At 44.1% G+C, this 22,058-nt stretch overlaps 1 protein-coding gene across 5 annotated transcripts in view; it reads left to right on the top strand.

Moving 5' to 3' along the window:
* The window catches only part of LOC125237712 (von Willebrand factor-like), a 51,316-nt gene that overhangs the window by 12,701 nt on the left and 16,557 nt on the right, over positions 1-22,058 (top strand). For all 5 annotated transcript variants that reach the window (XM_048144873.1, XM_048144872.1, XM_048144871.1 and 2 more), the window contains exons 2-3: positions 10,836-10,904; positions 13,327-13,458. In XM_048144873.1, coding sequence (XP_048000830.1) covers positions 10,836-10,904; positions 13,327-13,458 — 201 coding nt within the window. The remainder of the gene's footprint in view (positions 1-10,835; positions 10,905-13,326; positions 13,459-22,058) is intronic.

The following is a 22,058-nucleotide window of genomic DNA, read 5'->3' as shown; positions in this document are numbered from 1 at the left end:
CCCTAAGGAAGACCTCGTGGACGGAAGACAGGCTAGTACTTACAATGAGGTTCATTTTTATACCTAGCATTTGCTCATCGTCAACAATTAAATACTTCGCAATTAGTGCACAATTGTATTGTGGGAAACGGACATGGGCGGTAATAGGATATAAATACACATTTTCTCATTTTGACAAATCTAAACTTTAGAATCATGACAATAAGAACCAAGACACGCGTCTTTGTGAATGACACAATCTGTAGTTGTTGCGTTGTTTCCTTGTCGCTTAAGATGTGTGATCATGCTTTTGAAATTGAAAGTGATGAAATGATTATTTTTACACACGGATGGGTTGAGATGGTGTAAGTAAATGGTGCAGCGACTTGTTAGTGAATAAAATAGAATATACTTTATTTAACATAAAATTAGAATTGACTACTTATATCGTAATCCTGCAAAGGATACAAATAGGAAGTGTAAGCACAAATTGCTTGCCCTTAGAGTTAGTCAAAACGGCGCCTAGCCTTATCAGAGATAACATACAATATAGAAATTTCGTCGGGTACCACGGGTGGTCTAGTGGTTAGGTCACTAGGTGGACGGGTGGTCTAGTGGTAATGACGTTAGCCGCGTAAGCTGAAGACCCGGATTCGATTCCCGATTCGGCCACCAGTGGGCCTTGCCGTTTTTTCTTTCGTGTATGATATCTATTTCAGTTTATTACTTACTAGCTTTTTCCCGCGGCTTCGCTCGCGTTAGAAAGAGACAAAAAGTAGCCTATGTCACTCTCCATCCCTTCAACTATCTCCACTTAAAAAATCACGTCAATTCGTCGCTCCCTTTGGCCGTGAAAGACGGACAAACAGACACACACTTTCCCATTTATAATATTAGTATGGATGTACAATCAAGTCCAGTTCGTCGTCCACCAACATTTCCATTATAGCTGTATTTCCCACACATTTATCAGAAGGAGCGCCACAAAAGTTTGTATCACGTCACGTATCAAAGGTCGCGGTTCATTCATACAAAACCAACTTATCTGTCGACGCGGCTGCCCGAACCCATTTTATATATAGATTGTGTTAACTTATTTTTTATGTAACGCGAGCGAAAAAAAAAATAATGTCAATAGTTCTGGTAGCGGAGAGAAAGATTTTGCGCAAGATCCTGGGACCTATCCAGAGAGACGATGGCACCTGGAGGATCCGGGAAAATGCCGAGATCGAGGAGTTGGTGGCCGAAACCAACATTATCGGCGAAACGAAAGCCCACAGACTTCGCTTTCTTGATTCGACCGGCTGGTGGCCGTCCGGCGGGTCGACCCCGGTATCGCTGGGAGGACAGTGTGGTGGCGGATCTGCGTCGGCTTCAAATCGGTGACTGGCAAGAAGCTGCGCAGGATCGGGACAGGGGGCCGATTTTTGAGTCTCACTGTCACTAAAACACCGGTTGAAAACGGTGAATTGCCTATTATTTTCAGTGACAATTTTCTGAATTCGAACGCCGTGAGACTCAAAAATCGGCCCCCAGGTGGCGATCTCGAGAGAACGAGTTTCGGAGGCCAAGATTCACTTTGTATCAGTGAGCCAAAATAGTTAGTTAGTATTATAGTTCTACGGCTACGACGGATCTTATTTTCACGGATTCGGATCAGACGCAGTGCGAAACCGCTCTAAATGTTAATTAAGTAGCTTATTTGAAAGCATTCGGGTAAAACTAAATGCATTGGAAAATCCTAAGCACCAATATATTTGCCATAGAAAGCGTGTTTTGAAGCTGCAAGGAATAGAAAACAGCTTTCTAAGACGGGTTTATCAAAACAAAGTGCGGTCCCGTTACTGCTCGGCAACAGTTTGCATGCGAAAGGGCGGGACACTGGCGGACATGGAAACGGGGCAATAGGGTTAGCATTTCAACACATTGACTATGACATGACGTGTTGTATGTGACGTCAGAAATGGTGAGATCGGAACATTCGTGCATTAAATGTAATGCACGGACGTAACCGACTTTTCCGGTAAAGCGAGGAACAGTTAATAAAGTGTTAATAATGGTCTAGCTCGTCTAGCATTCAGTTTACTAAATTTAAAATCACTAAAGGTTGAAAGCGAGTAAACATCATTCTTTATTTCTTTTTTTTCTGACATTTCGGCCATGCAAGCAAGCACGGTCGCGTGACAAACGTTATAGCTTCAGGCCGTCCTTTACGCATTGTTTGTAAGTGTGATAGGGATGCACTGATGCGATAAAATTTATCCATCTAGTGTGCTACGCCCGCAGGTTGCACTGGCCGCGGTCACGGAAGATTGATGTCCCAGCAAAATTTCAATAAATACCTACTTACGTGTACAAAAGGCGAGAACTTTAAGTGCTTGCAATGCCCCACATTATACATTTTTAAACTATTCGCTAGTTCGTGTACGAAGTCTTTACGGCACATATATGTACTTTGTAACTACATCAAAAAGTAGGTTAAGTCAACCTACTAGGATTTTTTACCGTTAATTTGACAAGTCTTTCAAAATCTAGTCACGCTTTTGACGACGGCAAGCATTACATAGCTTTCTTGTGAAGCCCATTCTAATCTTTTAAGCCTAAGTCGCATAATCAGGCAGCGTAAAACATAAACCCGCCTGACTGCAGAAAAGCAGGCATTTATTGTGATTGGATTTCTATAGTACATTTACAACACAAGCCTTCTTGAGCTTACCCTATTATTATTTACTTATTTAAACACACAAAATTATTAAAAACAATAGGACCAAACTAAGGTATTAGGTATGGCCAAATGATGTGATAGTTAAGACTAACACTGATTTAAACTTACACGATTTTTACACACATTTGAAATCCTGCTCAGAGACCACAGGGACAATGCCGTCCTTGAAACGTCGGCGTGTTAAGCTTCATAACTCGATCAGGTCCCGTTTTGCAATTTTAAATAGTTACACTCGTTGCGTTGTCCGCCAGTGTACCGGACTGGCTGGACAGGTCGAGGGCAATACCCGCGCGTGTCCTTAGCCGTCATCTTTGGCACTGTCGCGTGTGCTTGACGTAACAGGGGCGGTATTCTGTCTTTTTAGGGTTCCGTAGTCAACTAGGTACCCTTATAGTTTCGCCATGTCTGTCTGTCCGTCCGTCCGTCCGCGGATAATCTCAGTAACTGTTAGCACTAGAAAGCCGAAATTTGGTACCAATATGTATATCAATCACGCTAACAAAGTGCAAAAATAAAAAAATGTAAAAAAAAAATTTATTAGGGTACCCCCCCTACATGTAAAGTGGGGTGCTGTCATTTTTTTTCATTCCAACCCCAACGTGTGATATATTGATTGTTGGATAGGAATTTAAAAATGAATAAGGGTTTACTATGATAGTTTTTTGATAATACTAATATTTTCGGAAATAATCGCTCCTAAAGGAAAAAAAAGTGCGTCCCCGCCCCCTCTAACTTTTGAACCATAAGTTTAAAAAATATGAAAAAAATCACAAAAGTAGAACTTTATAAAGACTTTCTAGGAAAATTGTTTTGAACTTGATAGGTTCAGTAGTTTTTGAATAAAATACGGAAAACTACGGAACCCTACACTGAGCGTGGCCCGACACGCTCTTGGCCGGTTTTTTTTCTACTTTCCTAGTTTGGGTCAAAACGTAGAAGCTAAATTTGACCCACTTCCCTGTTTCCGATTGAGCTGAAATCTTGCACACATATGTAAATCACGTGACAATGCAATATTATGGTATCATGGAGCTGATCTGATGATGGAGCAGAAAGGTGGTCACGGGAACTGTGTTATGAAACGTCGTATCGCCATCGAGTAACGGGTTTTTAGAAACGTCTCGGAGAGCAGTACATGACTTTTGAAAGAAAGGTACAGTCGGCGATAAAAGCTTGCGCCAAAAATTAAATTTTTGCAAAAAAAATATTTTATTTACTGATAGTAAGCTCGTAAGGTCATTAAAGGGGTACTTAAGTTCAAATTATTAGAGTATTTATTTCTTTATTAGCAACGTAAAACAGAAAATAACACAATTATAGAACAATTACAGAAAAAGGAGCCCCGCGTACCGGGGCTTCGTAAACTTAATGATTTACGCGTCTTCGTACACAAAATGTCCCGGAAATCTAACCGATTTTTCCGCTGACGTATGTTTAATAGGCGTGGCGTTTCAAGGGTGTGCGTCTTCATTTAATAGATAATGAAGGCATAGTAAACAAATAGGCCCAATATTTTCCACGCAACATTGACCCAGTGTAGTAATCTCATTGATTATTATGATTACACAATGATCTCACTGCTGTGTAATGAGTCTTGTTTACTGTTTAAGTGCGATCAAACTTGGATGACGTTGAAACCTTGGTCCAGGCCGATACTCTGGGCCGTTGTACTAACAACAACATCCTTAACGACGTCTACCTTCGGGACGGAACGTAGGGGCACAGTATAAGGCTGCTTTCAAAAAAAACGTCAAAAGAATGTAAAATTGATAGTTTTAGTCGGTGAAATACTACACTTTCCGTTATCCAATAGATTTATTTAATTCAAGTTCCAGTTAGAGCATCTTATTATCTTGATTTTTATAAGACTGGATTTTTGAAAACTAACTCATTAAATTAATTATGAATTTTTCTCTAATGCACGTTTAGAAAAACGCGCACGTATAGAGCTGAATCAGTCGATCTTATTTGTAAAATTTGGACAATTTTTAATATTAAAACGGGTAAATTTATAATTCGTATATCCTGTACCACAATCATTTCAGACTAGATTTTTATTTTAAGTTTTTGAAAAAGAGTAAACTAGCCTAAGGCGAATTCAATTTTTTTCAGAAATTACCTAAAATTAAGTGACAATTTCTTTGAAAATCTACATCACATCGAAGTAAGTTTTGTACTAAATTAATCTGCAACGTTTACTTAAATTGCTGTTATGCCTTAGTGATTATAAATTGCTATTATTGATTTTTGCCAATTTTTTGAAAACGACCCTTCACCGGTACAATTATTACCACTTTTGGACATTTTCTCATATTTTGGTAGACCAAGTAGAAAAAGTCCTATAATTTGATATATATTTATAAACTACTCGCAAAGCCCTTTAATTTGATACCACACACGGTATGATCGAGCGCTCGGTTGCGATTTCACTATTTTTAACACGAAAGCCCTCATAATAAAGAGTACTAAGTATCGTACAGTACAGTATGGCCACTCCCGCTCGCCGCTGAAAGTGCTGCCCATCCGCTTTCACTTACGTCACAGTTACCACCTCTCAAAAACGCGATCAGTCTACCTGTCATATCTCACTCATACGAGCATGGTACGCAAATATGGAGTCATTTGAGCAATGATGTCACTTACAGCACAGTATAATAAAGAGTACTAACGTACAGTATGGCCACTCCCGCTCCCCGCTGAAAGCGTCGCCCACCCCCTCTCGGTTACCTCACAGTTACCGCCTGTCAAAAACGCGAACAATCGACCTGTCATAGTTCACTCATATAAGCATAGTACGCGTTCACCTACACCACACCTCGGACACTGGCGATCCAATATATGAAAGAGGCGCGTTCCTAGCACACAGTCTAAGCTCGTGTAGGTGAACGCGTACTATGCTTGTATGAGTGAGATATGACAGGTCGACTTTTCTATTTGATCGCCAGTGTCCGAGGTGTGCTTACAGTGTAGAGGTAGCCTAATAAATTGCATTTGCAATAGTGCAACGTGGGGCGGAAGTTGAATATTGCACACGAGAGTAAGTTAATAAATAAATAAATAAATATTGGGGACACCTTACACAGATCAACTTAGCCCCAAACTAAGCAAAGCTTGTACTATGGGTGCTAAGCGACGATATATATACTTAAATAGATAAATACATATTTATATACATAGAAAACATCCATGACACAGGAACAAATATCTGTGCTCGTCACACAAATAAATGCCCTTACCGGGATTCGAACCCAGGACCGCGGCTCAGCAGCAGGCAAATCGCGATGGCTTGCCACAAAATTTTAGGACTTATTTTGTGTTCCATCTGTTCCAAGTATTTTTCCCAATTGATACGATTAGTAAACTAACAATATATTATACTAGCTTTTGCCCGCGGCTTCGCTCGCGTTAGAAAGAGACAAAAAGTAGCCTATGTCACTCTCTATCACTTCAACTATCTCCACTTAAAAATCACGTCGTAATTCGTCGCTCCGTTTAGCCGTGAAAGATGGACAAACAAACACACTTTCCCATGTATATATTAGTAAGTATGGATTAATTATACTCATACCTAACTTTGAATAATTAAAAACGAAATAATAACGGTTCATCAGGGGTCAGCGTAGTAAGATAAACCCTAAACAAGACCCACTGTGCGTTACTACGAACCGATTACGAAGTCGTACCGTACTCGATGCGATATCGCGTAATACCAAACGGTAAAATCGTATGAGACGTGTGAATTGAAATTTATACCCGAATGCCGTCTGGCTGAAATAGATAATGAAACGCTGCACTGAATGGCCCAGGGTACGTAACCAAATGCACAAACGCTCACGATAATACATGTATGTTTCGTAGCTCTCTATCTCTATCGCTCTTGCGTCGACGATTGCCATTCGGCTACGCCGGCAGTACATAAAATTATTCGTTAATTATGCGAAAAACATTGTCATCCTTTTGAATTAGATCGTCAATTAGAACCGTGCACTGATTAGTACGCCACAACTGTCAAACTCGTGAGGGTGCCCAAGCTTCCGAGTGAAGTACCTACCTAAGGCTGGTTTTAGTGTCACGCGGACCGACCGCGGAGCTATCTGCACCACGGTGTTTTCAGTCAAAGGAAATAGTAAATCCGATGTACTTAGAATATGTTTAGGAAAATCAACGATAGAGGACGTGAAAAACAATTATATGCCGTAGTGCAAGTTGTTCGCTAGATGTCACTGTTACCCCCGCAAACTGGGTAATGACTTGTCGTAAAATGTATAAGAATTTTTTTGATGTCCAAATATTTCGTTAGATGTCGCTGTACCAACCTTTCGGCATGGAAAGCCACATGAAAAGCTGTCGTAACTTAATAATAGATGGCGCTGCATTCGAAAATCTTGACTGATAACTCTATACCATACTATTCAATATACTCTATGATCCGCACCAGTCGCACCACCAATGTGTATGAAGTTGATATTGTCGTCCGTTTTACTCTATAAGCGGCAACCCACACTCAGGCGACGCACACTAAACATGCGCAGTGTCTGCGTGACACTAAAACCAGCCTAAGATTTTAACGTACGTAATTAAATAAAGCCAAAGTGTAAACAATATGTATACACGACCTTAATGTCACTGATATTAACGTTAAAACCTATGCATATTTGTGACGTTATCTGGGTAAAGGGACCTAATTGTCGATGGCGCTTACGGTGTTATGAGCGATGTTCGTATACAAATACGACGCCGCGGGACGTAAGCGCCACCGATAATAAGGTCCCTTTACCCCTTTACTTTGTCCCGTACCCAGATAACGGCACATTTTTATTGCTGAGTGTACATTTGTACAAGTGTGTTACTTCAATTAAACACGAGGCGATATTGTGCGCATAAGAAAGCTGATGGGGCCCAAGCAATCTGATCGTTTTGGGATGAGAAGACCCGATCAATGTTAGGGGTGAAGTGGAACCAAGTGTCATGTAGAGTTGTGCCTGCTCGTTCACTGAAAAGATCGCTCCCAACTAGTACAATCTCCGAAGTGTACTAGTTCGTTTTTTTAAGACATTTAGTACAGTAGTACACCGAGAGAGCGAGAGACAAGTTGTGCATGTGACGTACAGTAACGCTCGCTCGTACTAGCCGAGAGCTGATCGGCCGTTTTTGCGCGCTCTCGGTCCGAGTTAGTCGGTTCTACTTCGGTTGCGGTCAGATCACACGGATCGCTTTGCTGTCATTTTCACTTCTCAACTCTTCGCTCCTTTCGCTCCCATTCTGTTGCGCGTGTGTGAGTGTACTAACTGTACAAGAGAGCAGAATCATTTGGGAGTAGTTCGGTCTAGTACAGTGCAGGGAATGGTGTCTTTTGTACTATTACTACATGTACTACACAAGCCTAGTGTCATGTCAACTGCCAAGAGGCCTGGGAGCGTAGGGGTTATAGAATACACTCAGTAGACTTGTCCTGCTTTGACCAAGAGGGCTGGCCACCGCACAGCCACACTTGCCCTTTAGCCCCGACAATTATTGCAGTTCTATTATTAGACGGGCACAATTGTTCGAGTGATCGGGCCTTTGGGAGAATGTAGGAAACATCGTCTTACAATAATTGGGGCATATACTGAAAGTAGATACTGGATTGTCTAAAACCACACGGAATATACATACAAGGTGCTCGCGAGGAACCCATATAACTTTAACGGCATATTCTTGGTCACATTTTAAGACTAAAATGTCATATAAACTTTTCTAGATTTCGTCTAGTTTCAGAGTTATTGCCAATTTAAAAAAAACATTTCCGTATTGTTACTCAGTAGAAAAGGTTTCTTAACGGCGCTGATGCGCAATTGTGGAGCATAGTCTCACAGTAGTCATTGATAGATGTCAAAATGTGACAAGAAAAACTTCCAAATAATTTGGTTTTTAGAAAAATAAATGAAGGAACTCATTTTAATTCCCAACTTTATGGATAAAAAATTTTTTTATGTGAAAATACGTCTAAAAAAGTAAAAAAAAAAACCAAAAAAAATTTTTTTCTTTCTTTTTGCCTCAGAAACGCGTGGTTCAAGTTATGCGGGTTCCTCGCGAGCACCTTGTATAAAAGTACAAGTGCTAAAACCAAAAATCGCTACCATTTTTAATTTATCACTGTTTTGCAGCTTTTTGTCGGTTCTTGTGTGTGTCTGGGGGTCGGGAAAACGTTTTGAGAAACATGAATGTTAAACACCCTTGCGCCATTTCTTTCGTCGCAATTGTTGCAAATGACAACATGATTTTTGTATTTTTTCTCATTTTCTGACCTCTCCCGGATTAGCCCGCTTAGTAGCAGATTATCAGATAAACCCTCTTGTTCATAAACATATTCCAAAGTAATAAAGTTCGTTTGTCTTTTTCTATCACACGAATACGTAGGAAAGGGAAAAACGAACTTTATTGGCTTGATAACTTTAGAGTACGTTTATAAATAAGGGGGTAAGAATTTCACCACTCCCTTTCCTCCCTTGGGTGTTGCGCAATGTCATGCAATTTAATGCGCTCTACTTACCCCTACACTGAGAGAAAATACAACCAGTTTTCATGTTCGTTCAACAAGTTTTTTGGTTAAAATAGCGCCTACGTGCTCTTTGGTTCAAACAACAAGCTACTTGTCATTTGAATCGCCAATATATTTGAACCAACAAGTCGATTTTATAAAAACAACCTGACACATGTTGTTTCAAACATACGTTTGGCTGATTCAAACGGATAAACCGCAACAAGTCGAACTTGTTATATTCACAATGCAAATTTCTCTCAGTGTAGGAATACATGCGCAAGATATTTATGTATGCATGTACATGTGTAATTTCCTGACTTTACACCCGCTTTAAATAATTAAGATTATCTGCACATAACCCAGTTAGAACAAGCTGTATTGTGCGCTTATCAATAAGTTAACTTCTTAGAAGCTGTCCCTTGAATTTGTATCACTAATTATACGAAGTTCTAAGCATCCGTTTTCCTTATTAGTACAATTAGTACAAAGGAGTTGTCAGAGTTGGTATAGACTACAGACAAAGGTCGAAGACTGAACCACACTGAACTATCAGTGCACGGAAGAGAAGTTTCATAAATTGCGAATGATCTTATTAGGCAGCGTCCCCACTAAGGGTCCCCCCACATCTAGCGTCTCGCGAGCGTCGCTTCGGGCCAACTGTATGGAAAAAGACGCTTTGCCCATACAGTTGGCCTGACCCGACGCTCGCGAGACGCTAGATGTGGGGGGACCCTTAGGCGTCGCGTGTCTCGCGGCGCGCAACGGACGTCTCCGCCACGCCGCCTGGGGCGCGTCTTACGTCCTTCCTATACAAAATGTACTGAGGAGACGTTTTTTTGAATTACATTCAGGCGGCGTGGCGGAGACACGCGACGCCTAAGTGGGAACGCTGCCTTTGAGAAAGTTACCTACTCGGTATTGTTCTTAGTACATTTATGGACAAGCTGTAGGTAACCCCCGACACAAAAACGATGGGGTGCTATAAGTTTGACGTGTCTGTCTGTCTGTCTGTCTGTGTGTGTGTGTCTGTCTGTGACATAGTAGCTCCCAAACGGATGAACCGATTTAGATTTAGTTTTTTTTTGTTTGAAAGCTTAGTTAGTCGGGAGTGTTCTTAGCCATGTTTCATGAAAATTGGTCCTGGTCCACTATGTCGCGGTCGGGGGTTTTTCCAAAATTTTTGGTTTTGTGGTTAGGTTATGAAGATATTTTCTTTACGGAATATATTTAGAACTATGACAGCCGTAGATATAAATTTCAAGTTTATAATCATACTTCGAAAAAGGGCTGCAACAGTTGGAAAATGTTCCGTTTAGACTTATAATTGCCCTAAGTGCGTTTTCACATTATCCGATCCGATATCGGATGTAGGACCGATATCCCATACATTACAGGCGCCATCTTGGATTTTTTCCATTTAAATCGAAATCCGATAATGTGAAAACTTAAAGCTCGGCCACACATGCGCGTTTTGATAGCGTAGGCGGAGCGGTAGCGGAGCGCAACGATAGCGGTGCGCCGGACGAACTCTTGTGGCGGAGGCTTTAGACTTTTTTCTGGAAAGTTTTTATTAGTATCGTTTTTACAGTAGTATGTTTTCTTTTTCAGCACTTAAGTGTGCACCGGGGGACGAGGCCTGCTCTACGCAACTATCCGATTTAGAAGAACAGGAAATGGGTAAGTTTCATGAATGGATCACTTTATTGGATAGTCATTACAGGCCTACAGAAAACCCTATTCATAGTATTGTGTTCCTGCCGGTGAGTAAGGCTGCCAGAGCTCAACAAGGGTGCGGTGTGCTGATGACGGGAGGACTTACGGAACTGACTTATTCCGTCTATTGTCCTTTGAGTCGTCGGCAACCCGAACCCTCCTTGGAACTTGTACACTCCTTTTTACTGTGTATTTAACACAGCAAAGGGGAATGTACAAGTTTCTAATGGGGTAGCAACGCGCATGTGACACTCTTTGAGTTACAGGCGTCCATAGGTTACGGTGACCGCTTTCCATCAGGCGGGCCGTACGATTCTTTGCCACCGACGTAGTATAAAAAAAAACCCACAGATATAGGAAGGAAGGAGATTTGACATGCCGGGCGATTTCCACTCCACACGGCGCTGGTGGCCTAGCGGTAAGAGCGTGCGACTTACGATCCTGAGGTCGCGGGTTCCCCGGCTCGTACCAATGAGTTTTTCGAAACTAATGTGCGAAATGTCATTTGATGTTTGCCAGTCGCTTTTCGGTGCAGTAAAACGTCGTGAGGAAACCGGACTAATTCCAATAAGGCCTAGTTACCCTTCGGGTTGGAAGGTCAGATGGCAGTCGCTTTCGTAAAACTAGTGCCTACGCCACAAATCTTGGGATTAGTTGTCAAAGCGGATCCCAGGTTCCCATGAGCCGTGGCAAATGCCGGGATTAACTCAAGGAGGATGCCGTCGGCGTAGTAAAAAATCCCTCATTGATAAACGTATCTAAAATGGTTGTTTATTGCGTTATAAATAGGTAATTTATCGCTACAATTGTTGAGAGTGCTATTAATATGTGTTCAATAATAGCATTTTATCAGCGACATCAATTATTTCTCTCTAAAATAATGCCTTACACGCTTTAAATAGTTTCGCGTATGTCAAAGATAAATGGTCTACAAATAGAATCGTATTTTGCTCGATCATGAATATCATGATGGATGACGGAATTAATCAGCGCAATCTTATTGACTTAACATACATGATGATACATAAATATGTACACACATAACTCTAGCCTGTGTTCCCAAAAGGGGTAGGTAGAGCACATAAAACTGCACTTTTTTTTTTGTATGAATAGGTAGACGTTTGACCACGATCACACCTGATGGTAAGTGATGATGCGGTCTACGGTGGAGCACGCTTACCTATGAGATACCTATTTACTCTTGCTTTAAAGAGACCTGGCCCCGTAGCCGAATGGCATTTCTCCGACGCCAAACGAAAGCGATACGCCGCTGGCTCTGTCGCGCCAATACGCAAGCGCGATAGAGATAGATATCTACTAGCGCTTCGTTTAGTGAGCGTTTCGTGAGCGATTGTGCCATTCGGCTAGCCACCCTGGATTGTACTCGTGCGGAAACACAGACTCAGGCAGGGCATTCCACTCCTTGGCGGTTCGCAAAAGAAATGTTGAAGCGAAACGCTTAGTGCGTGCACTTTAGCAATTAAGAAGAAGGGGCACGAAGAAAACGAAATTGTGATATTATAGTGACAAGTTGTCAGCGTATCGCTCATACAACAATCATAGAGGAATAAGGGAAGAGTTGTACCTAACTCCATACATCAGTAAATGCGGATTATTTGTAGTGACATCTAGCGACAATCACGCGTCAAATAGCGTAAATTGTCAGTACCACTACTCGATACTAGGTGTCAAAAGTGTAAGTTGGGGCTTAACAGCCGTTTGCTGGGGACATGGTAATTGGTAGGGTACACCTGTATTTCCCATGTGCTCCAAAATAGCACCGAGGTGTAAGACACCCCCCGTCCGTTTAGTGGGTAAACTCGGGTAAAGGAGTCCCACTCGGGTTCATCCCCGTACCCGAGTGGAATGCGTAACAGCATTTTTCCTCTCCAGAAAAAAAGGTGTCAACAGTGTCAACAAATTCTTCGTTCGTCGCGACATCTATTGACAAGTAGCAGTACTGATAATTTACGTTATTTGACGCGTGATTGTCGCTAGATGTCACTACAAATAACCCGCATTTACTGATCCATGGAGTTACAACTCTTCCCTTACCCCAGATCCCATTTCTTTGACACCCACGGAAGGAAACTCAAAGGAAAGGGAGTGGCGAAATTCTTAACCTGTCACATCATCCCTTTATTCTCCTAAAAGGCTATTTTTTAACCTTCGACGCAAAAACAACGGGGTGTTATAAGTTTAACGTGTCTGTCTGTCTGTGTATGTGTCTGTCTGTGGCTTCGTAGCTTCGGAACGGATGGACCGATTTAGGTTTAGTTTTTTTTGTTTGAAAGCTGAATTAGCCGGGAGTGTTCTTCCATGTTTGATGCAAATCCACTTTGTCCATGGTTTTATCAGAAGTTAAATTTTGTATTGTAATTTCCAGAGATCCGGCGGCCGAGTTCCGACGGGTCTGCCGAGTGCCTGTCCGGAACCGAATGGGAGAGTAACTGCCACCAGTGTCGCTGTGTGGCGGGAGTGGCGCAGTGCGTGCGCCAGAGTGAATGCGAATCTATCGGTAAGTAGGTAAGCATTCGATAAGCTTACTGCCTAAAAACGATTTTCTAGTTCAAGGAGTACATTAAAATCATCGTGAAGAAATAGTATTTTCCCCTCACTAGCTCGGAAACACGTGTTTTGTCCTTTAATACCAGCGGGTAAAAACGCATTTTATCCACTAGTGGGTAAAGTAATTTGACCTTGAATAAAGTCAAAATAACTGCTTTAAAATTGATAAAAGTAGGTTAATCTAGTAATAAAGATGATTTACCACCTGTGGAACTACTGGAAGCAGTGATAAACGCATTTTTTGCGTTGTAGTTTCCTCGCTACAGTGAGGGGAAAAGTTCTGTGTTACACTCGGGTGCAAATGTATTTTACTTCTCGTGTGTTAAAAAACTCGCACGTTCAGGATTCTATTCTCGAACCACTCGCTTCGCTCGTGGTTCAACTATAGAATCCTTTCACTTGCTCGTTTTTCAAATTCCACACTCGGCGTTAAAATACAACTTTGCCCCCTTGTATAACAAATAACTATTTATGCAACACGCGTTTAAAGGAGGTCAAAAAAGACGAGTGGCGTGGGTAACAATTTGAGGCGAAGCCACGAGTATTTTTGACCCAGTTAAACGCCGTTGCATACAATACTTTTTCTACGACCATGCACTTGCAGTTTTTAATAGTTTTCTTGAATAACTTTCGTGAAATTCACAATGGTTCCCGTATTTTCACACAAAGGTTTGTGATGTCAGCTCAGCTGCCCAAAGCCTTCCCGCGCACGCGCGCAGTATCGTTATAACAATGCGTTGCCATGGTTACGGAGTCAAACAATGCGTTTGCAGTTTTTTCGATACTGCGTGCATTCGCCGAAAGCCGGCGTACGCTGGCTTTGGGGAATAGACTTTTATGTAGGGTTTTAAAGATCTGTACACGGCCCTGTAAATGACGAATAACAGTTCGGGAGTAGGAAAAAGCATAAAAACACCGGTATTAGTGTCTCAAGCTAAACCTAACATTAAGTAGGAATCTATGGATAAGTACCTAGGTAAGCATTTCGCACGCTTACTGTACGGGGATGCTGAACTTTTTCCTCCCCCCTCCTTACAAACGCTACTGTGGAGAAGACAAGATCTATCGTTATATCAGTAGTCCTAGTAGTAGCGAGTGGGAGAGTAACTGCCACCAGTGCCGCTGTGTGGCGGGAGTGTCGCAGTGCGTGCGCCAGAGTGAATGCGAATCTATCGGTAAGTAGGTAAGCACTCCATACGCTTACTGCCTAGGCCTAAAATATAACCCATCCTTGTGAAGCCTCCGTCACACATAAAGCGTTTTGATAGCGTAGCGTTAGCGGAGCGTAATGATAGCGGTGCGCCGGCGGAACGCCCTCCGCCTACACTATCAAAACGCGCATGTGTCGCCGAGCTTTAAAACAATAGTACATTACGATACAAGTTCGAAACGAGTGGCGATGAATTAAAACACGACCGAAGGGAGGGAGTCTACACGAGTTACGAATTTCCTTTTAGCACGTGTCTCCTACGACATTTTTCAGTACAGATGGCCCTCCGTAGTTTTGACCTGGCATATAATGAACCACTTCTCGCACTAGTGCGTAAAAAAACACCATCTGTACTGAAATAGTTATTTGTTATACTAACAGGCCTAACAGCAACCCTCTTAACTAACCATGGGTAAACTTTATGCCCTTGTAATAAGGATTACAAATGTACAGCTAACAGTGTTGCCGATGGTACAAGGGCGAAAAGTTGTATTTTAACGCCGAGTAATTGAAAAAACGAGCAAATGAAAGGATTCTATAGTTGCACCGCAAGGGAAGCGAGTGGTTCGAGAATAGAATCCTGAACTTGGCGAGTTTTTCTACACATGTGAAGTTAAACAAATGTGCACCCGTGTGTAACACTAAACTTTTCCGCTCATTAAAGCCAGGAAAGTACAACGAAAAAAACCGGCCAAGAGCGTGTCGGGCCACGCTCAGTGTAGGGTTCCGTAGTTTTTCGTATTTTTCTCAAAAACTACTGAACCTATCAAGTTAAAAACAATTTTCCTAGAAAGTCTTTATAAAGTTCTACTTTTGTGATTTTTTTCATATTTTTTAAACATATGGTTCAAAAGTTAGAGGGGGGGGGGACGCACTTTTTTTTCCTTTAGGAGCGATTATTTCCGAAAATATTAATATTATCAAAAAACGATCTTAGTAAACCCTTATTTATTTTTAAATACCTATCTAACAATATATCACACGTTGAGGTTGGAATGAAAAAAAATATCAGCCCCCACTTTACATGTAGGGGGGGTACCCTAATAAAACATTTTTTTCCATTTTTTATTTTTGCACTTTGTTGGCGTGATTGATATACATATTAGTACCAAATTTCAGCTTTCTAGTGCTTACGGTTACTGAGATTATCCGCGGACGGACGGACGGACGGACAGACAGACATGGCGAAACTATAAGGGTTCCTAGTTGACTACGGAACCCTAAAAACGCGTTTATTTATTTATTAACTTTATTGCATAAATAAAAGAAAAAGGTACGAATGGCGGACTTAATGCCTAATGGCATTCTCTACCAGTCAACCATCGGGCTAAACAGAGACATGTAAAAATGGTGCAAGGAGAAGGAAAAATGACAATGGTAGAATAATCGAAAACAACTGATTAACTTCATAAAATACTTATACAGTATGTAAACCAACGAAAACCATTTACTGAAGCCTGTTAATATTTAAGTTACACAGAGCAACTTTTACTATGGGACCAACACCCAAAACGCGAAATAAAAATTTACTCTCCCATAGGAAATACTTACTATAAAATAAAACTACCTATGAAACTGTCAGAAGATATTATTTGTGCCGTTTGTATATCCGAGGTCTTATATAGAGAGAGTACGTCGTAGACGTCGCATCGGACCGATAGATGGCGCCATCGTTCGTTGTAAGTCGCTCCGGCGTCACACCGCCGCGATGTTGGTAGTCCCGTTTTCCCCACCTGCAACATAAGGCTCCTACGCGCCCCGGCCCGCCACCAGCCACCCTCATTGTTTCGTCGAACGCCGAAGTGACCGGTTGTCGCGTATTCCGTTCGAACATTTTTACAGCATGGTGTCTCGAAATTAATCTTTTAGTTTCTATTTCCTTGTTACTCCTGGTCAAACCAGAGTTATTCGTGTTTTTATTTAAAAAGTGGCTTATAACGTTTCGGAATTATGAAATTTTTCAATTTCAATTTTCACCGTCAATTCTTTCTTCCCTTTTAATTTACGCTCGTTCTTCTTGAATAATGAGATATATTATGCCTCGCTAGCGATCATTATTCGTCTTTCGGGGTTCTCACGATAGAAATGAACGAGCGGTGCTTTATGATTCTACCCACTTTTTTGTAAGAAAGTTCCATGCTGCAAAAATCGTTACCGTTAATCAGTTTTCTTTTTAAACTATTCGCATTTCCGAGACTAAAGTAGGAAGTGTTATCCGCGTATTAAAAGTTTCGCGCGAGAATATAAGCGGTAACGTAGGTAAGTTGCTCCGCCGGGGACCACGTGCTCCGGGGACCACGTGCTTCGCGACCGCGGGCTGCGCGACCTGCGGGCTGCGGCGGCGGCGGCGGCGGCGGCGGGCGCGGTGGAGGAATACCGCGCTCCAAGGAGGTTTGAATTTCTCCGACGAATGGGTGAGCAGATTCATATTATTTTAGAAAGAACATGTTCGGTTTCCGATTCGGTGCGGAGGCCCCAAACCACGTGTCGGCGCCGGAACTTACTGTAGCGCTGCGATAGCGCCACTGACCGCGGCAGTGTTGTCCGCCGCGTCGGCGCCGCCGAAGTTGCGTAGAAGTTGCCTCCTCGTTAACGATGGCCATCTCTGCGGTGCCGCCGAACAACGTTGTGGCCGCCACATAGGCGTCGCGTGCGACGCTGTAAGTATGTCTGCTGCTGCCCCGACGCGAGCGCCGCGCCGTTAGTGATCTGTCGTCAATGCAGGCTACCAGCGCGGCCACCTTCTGCCCCCGCCTACAACGCCGCGAGCCTGCTGAAGCTGTCCACCAATATCGCTGGCCGCCACGCTTATGCTGGCGCCTCGATGGTGATGCAGAGCGTTCGTCTGCCGTGACAACGCCGCGATCCTGCTGAAGCTGTCCACCAGTATCGCTGGCCGCCACGCTTATGCTGGCGCCTCGATGGTGATGCAGAGCGTGCGTCTGCCTTGACAACGCCGAGAGCCTGCTGAAGCTGTCCACCAATATCGCTGGCCGCCACGCTTATGCTGGCGCCTCGATGGTGATGCAGAGCGTTCGTCTGCCATGACAACGCCGCGATCCTGCTGAAGCTGTCCACCAGTATCGCTGGCCGCCACGCTTATGCTGGCGCCTCGATGGTGATGCAGAGCGTGCGTCTGCCTTGACAACGCCGCGAGCCTGCTGAAGCTGTCCACCAATATCGCTGGCCGCCACGCTTATGCTGGCGCCTCGATGGTGATGCAGAGCGTTCGTCTGCCGTGACAACGCCGCGATCCTGCTGACTGTCCACCAGTATCGCTGGCCGCCACGGTTATGCTGGCGCCTCGATGGTAATGCAGAGCGTGCGTCAGCCCTGACAACGCCGCGATCCTGCTGTAGCTGTCCACCAGTATCGCTGGCCGCCACGCTTATGCTGGCGCCTCGATGGTGATGCAGCGAGCTCATCTACCGTGACAACGCCGCGATCCTGCTGAAGCTGTCCACCAGTATCGCTGGCCGCCACGCTTATGCTGGCGCCTCGATGGTGATGCAGCGCGCTCATCTGCCGTGAAAACGCCGCGACCCTGCTGAAGCTGTCCACCAGTATCGCTGGCCGCCACGCTTATGCTGGCGCCTCGATGGTGACAAGCCTCAGTGGTGATGCGGAGCGTAATACTGTTAACCGCTGCACAGGCGTCGCAATCCTTCTGCTGCGTCTGCCGTGACATCGCCGCAAGCTACTTGAAGTTTTCCACCGGTGTCGTCGGCCGACACGCTGATGCTGGCGCCTTGATGTCGCCTCGATCGCACGAGGTAAGATTGCAGACGCGGCGACCTTCATCGCGCCACCGAGCGCAATACTGCGGCTGCCGCGAAGGCGTCGCTAATTTTCCTGCCGCGTCTGCCGTGACGACGCCGCGAACTCTGTTGATGCTGTTCACCGATGTAGCTGACTGTCATGCTGGCGCCGGTGCCTCCCGCGCTGACGGCGGCGACCTCGAGAGGGCCACCGAGCACGATACTGCGTGACGCGACAGGGGCATCGAAGACGCCTTTCGAGCTGACGACGGCCGTCTCAATCTCACCGCCGAACGTAACATCGTCTGCTGCAGTGACAAGCTGGTAAGATTGCTGATGTGGTCCCTTGGTACTGCTAGCCGCCACGCTGATAACGCCCGTCGCGCCTAAGATGTCACGCTCACCGCGAGCACTGTCTTCCCCTACAATGGTGCCACGACCATATCCGGGCTCCGTCTGCTACGGTATCGTTGCAGACTCTGTTGCTGACCAGGCTGATACTGCCCTCCAATGTGACGCCGGGCGCCGCTATCAGCTGACATCCCGTACACTATGGTATCCACTCTTCTCTTTCCAGTTCCCGTGAAGTACTTCGACAGTATTTACACTCTATTTTGACCAATGACTCCTCCGTCGCCGAAGTGAGAACAGATAAATTCTAAAGATGCTACGTCCTAACGTGGCTTGGCCACCCATAGTTGAACGAGGTAAGACGTCAATAACCGGACGAGGAGCCGCACTGCTGCGAGGGTGTCCTGACGATGTTCGCGAGCTATCTAATCGGAGAGGCGCCTCGCGAGACGACCCTGTGATTCCTGTACGTCGCTCATTGTGTAGGTCAAAGACATCGTAAAGGTTTGCGGAATTAAAAAAAAAAAAAACTCTTTCAGAATGTCCAGATCTGAATTCGAGCCAGCGTGCTGCATCCTGAGCGTGCGTCTGTTTACCGGGCGGACACCAAAACCGATCGGTAATCTGGCCGCGGGGGTTCCAAGTACACGACGATTTCCCGGAGGCTTGTGGCGCCCCCTGTCCATTCGAGAGATTAACTTATTCGCCGAGCCTCTAATAAACAAATTGGGAATAATAAACCCGCTTCGCCTTAGTGAACTTGAGATTCCAGCTCAAAGCGAAAGGGGCCAGGAACTCAGGAGGACTTCAGTAGTTATCATCTGGCTCGACTATACTGAATTAATATAGAGCTTGATTCGATCGTAGAACCTGATTTCATCAATTTCACAACTTTCGTAGTCTACAGAGGGAGGTTGGTTTCCAGCATTACCTCGTACAGCTGCCGATAGCTGTAGGCCAATCGCTCCTGTTTTGCTTGCATTTGCAGCCCGATAAGACCTTAAATAATCGGAATATTGTACAAAGTAAAGCTCTTCCGATGGAAAATAATCTTCAACAGGCGGTGGCGCTGGCGACTGAAGTGACATGCAGCCGGATTAAGGTTCGCATAGCACTATATGCTATGCACAGTTCGGTTGTATGTTATGTTATGCTGTACGATGGCAGGACTACATCTCTTCGGTTACGAGTAACTACGACAGTAACTGCTGACTCCAACAGACTGTCGTACGAGGTCAGTATGCACCCCTGGGAGCCAAGTAAGTGACCTTCGGTGACCTCGCCTTCTTCTGCTTCGCCCGTCATCGTACCTCTTCGTCTGCGAGAGCCCTGCATTACGCCGTACAACGGTACGTATTAAGCCTCCGCCACACATAAAGCGCATTCCGCTTCGCTAACGCTACGCTATCAGCGCGCTGAATGCGCGCGCATTCCGCTCGCGTCCCGCGCGCGTTGCGCTCGCAATCCGCGCTCGTTAGTTCCCGCTAGTGCCCACTGGGCGCAACGCCAGCGTTTGTGCGGTGCACCGCCATTATTGCGCTCCGCCTACGCTCTCAAAGCGCGCATGTGTGGCGGTGTTTTAATTCACCCCTTGACCTGCTACCACGACGTGTTCAGCAACCACCAGCGATGCGACACGGACGTCACCTCTCAGTCTACACTGTCGACCTTCATTGCACGAAGTAGAAATCCGTCGCATCGGGTTTTGGATTAGGTAATGGATTACCCTAAGAGTCAATGACTGACTTGAAGAAATCGACTGATACCTCCGTCCAGTGTAGTAGCAATCGACAGCGCTCGTACTTTTCATCTTCTAGGCTAGTTTTACCGAGCGATCAGTATCCTCAAATGCCCTCACTAAAAAGAGTTCAGAGTTCAGGAGTCTCGCTTGTAACCGCGCTCGCTTGACGCGAAATAGTCTGATCGAAAATACCAGTATCGTAACAAATAGCACTCGGGCGCGTGAGTGATGACCTTTTTCTGTGTTTGATATGGACGTAAGACGTTGGACTTTAAATAGTCATATCAAAGCTAATATTGATTTAGATAATTTTTACGAAGGGTTGACAAAAGCAGTATCAATTACGTTACCCTGCTACAGTACAGATAGTTACACTACTTTTACAGTTAATTTCCACACTTTGTGTCTGAAATTGGGTTTATAATAACCTGATAAAATAACGTGTCTGTTAATAATAAAAGTGTATCTAAGGTTTTTGTATCTTGTTCAAGTCAGCCTCGCCTACAATGTATAATAATGTCATTTCTCTAACTATTCGCTGACTAAAGCTAAACGTCATCACGAAAATCTCTTTAGGCGTTTCTGGCACCGAGATATTCGCGGATCGAAGGCGATTTCGACTGATACATCTGTCAAATCGGTTCAACAACCGATTCACTTATTCTTCTATGCTATGCCAATAGGGCTACCAAAGGCTTGCGCGCCAGCTGACTCGCCACCAGGAGATAATAAACAGGTCTCTATATAAGACCTCGGATATACAAACGGCACAAATAATATAAAAATTTTACCTTCCAATAAAATTGTTATTATTTTGCCTGGTATATCCGAGGTCTGAGTGATGCCTTCCTGGTAGGCTTAATATACCGTCGGCACTTCTCCTCAACAATGAGGGTGGCTGGTGGCGGGCCGGGGCGCGTAGGAGCCTTATGTTGCAGGTGGGGAAAACGGGACTACCAACATCGCGGCGGTGTGACGCCGGAGCGACTTACAACGAACGATGGCGCCATCTATCGGTCCGATGCGACGTCTACGACGTACTCTCTCTATATAAGACCTCGGATATACCAGGCAAAATAATAACAATTTTATTGGAAGGTAAAATTTTTATATTTTCGTGATTTCGGGGTTGATCCCATAGTAAAAGTTTCTCAGTATCACCTGGACATTTACGGGTTACAGTAAATGGTTTTCGTTAGTTTACATACTGTATAATACATAAATATAAATAAATGCAGATATAAACAAATATACTTACTATATAAATGATATATATTCGCAAATTATCACTGCTTCCAGTACTTCCACAGGTGGTAAATCATCTTCATCTTCATTCACCCACTTTTATCAATTTTAAAGCAGAAAATTTGATTATATTCAAGGTCAACCGGTCTGGCTCAGTCTGTAGTGACCCTGCCTGCTGAGCCGCGGTCCCGGGTTCGAATCCCGGTAAGGGCATTTATTTGTGTGATGATCACAGATATTTGTTC

The sequence above is a fragment of the Leguminivora glycinivorella genome, chromosome 22, assembly GCF_023078275.1.
Source record: "Leguminivora glycinivorella isolate SPB_JAAS2020 chromosome 22, LegGlyc_1.1, whole genome shotgun sequence".
Classification (NCBI taxonomy): domain Eukaryota; kingdom Metazoa; phylum Arthropoda; class Insecta; order Lepidoptera; family Tortricidae; genus Leguminivora; species Leguminivora glycinivorella.
Note: the sequence above shows the minus strand (reverse complement) of the source record. Positions and strands in the feature narration are given on the sequence as shown.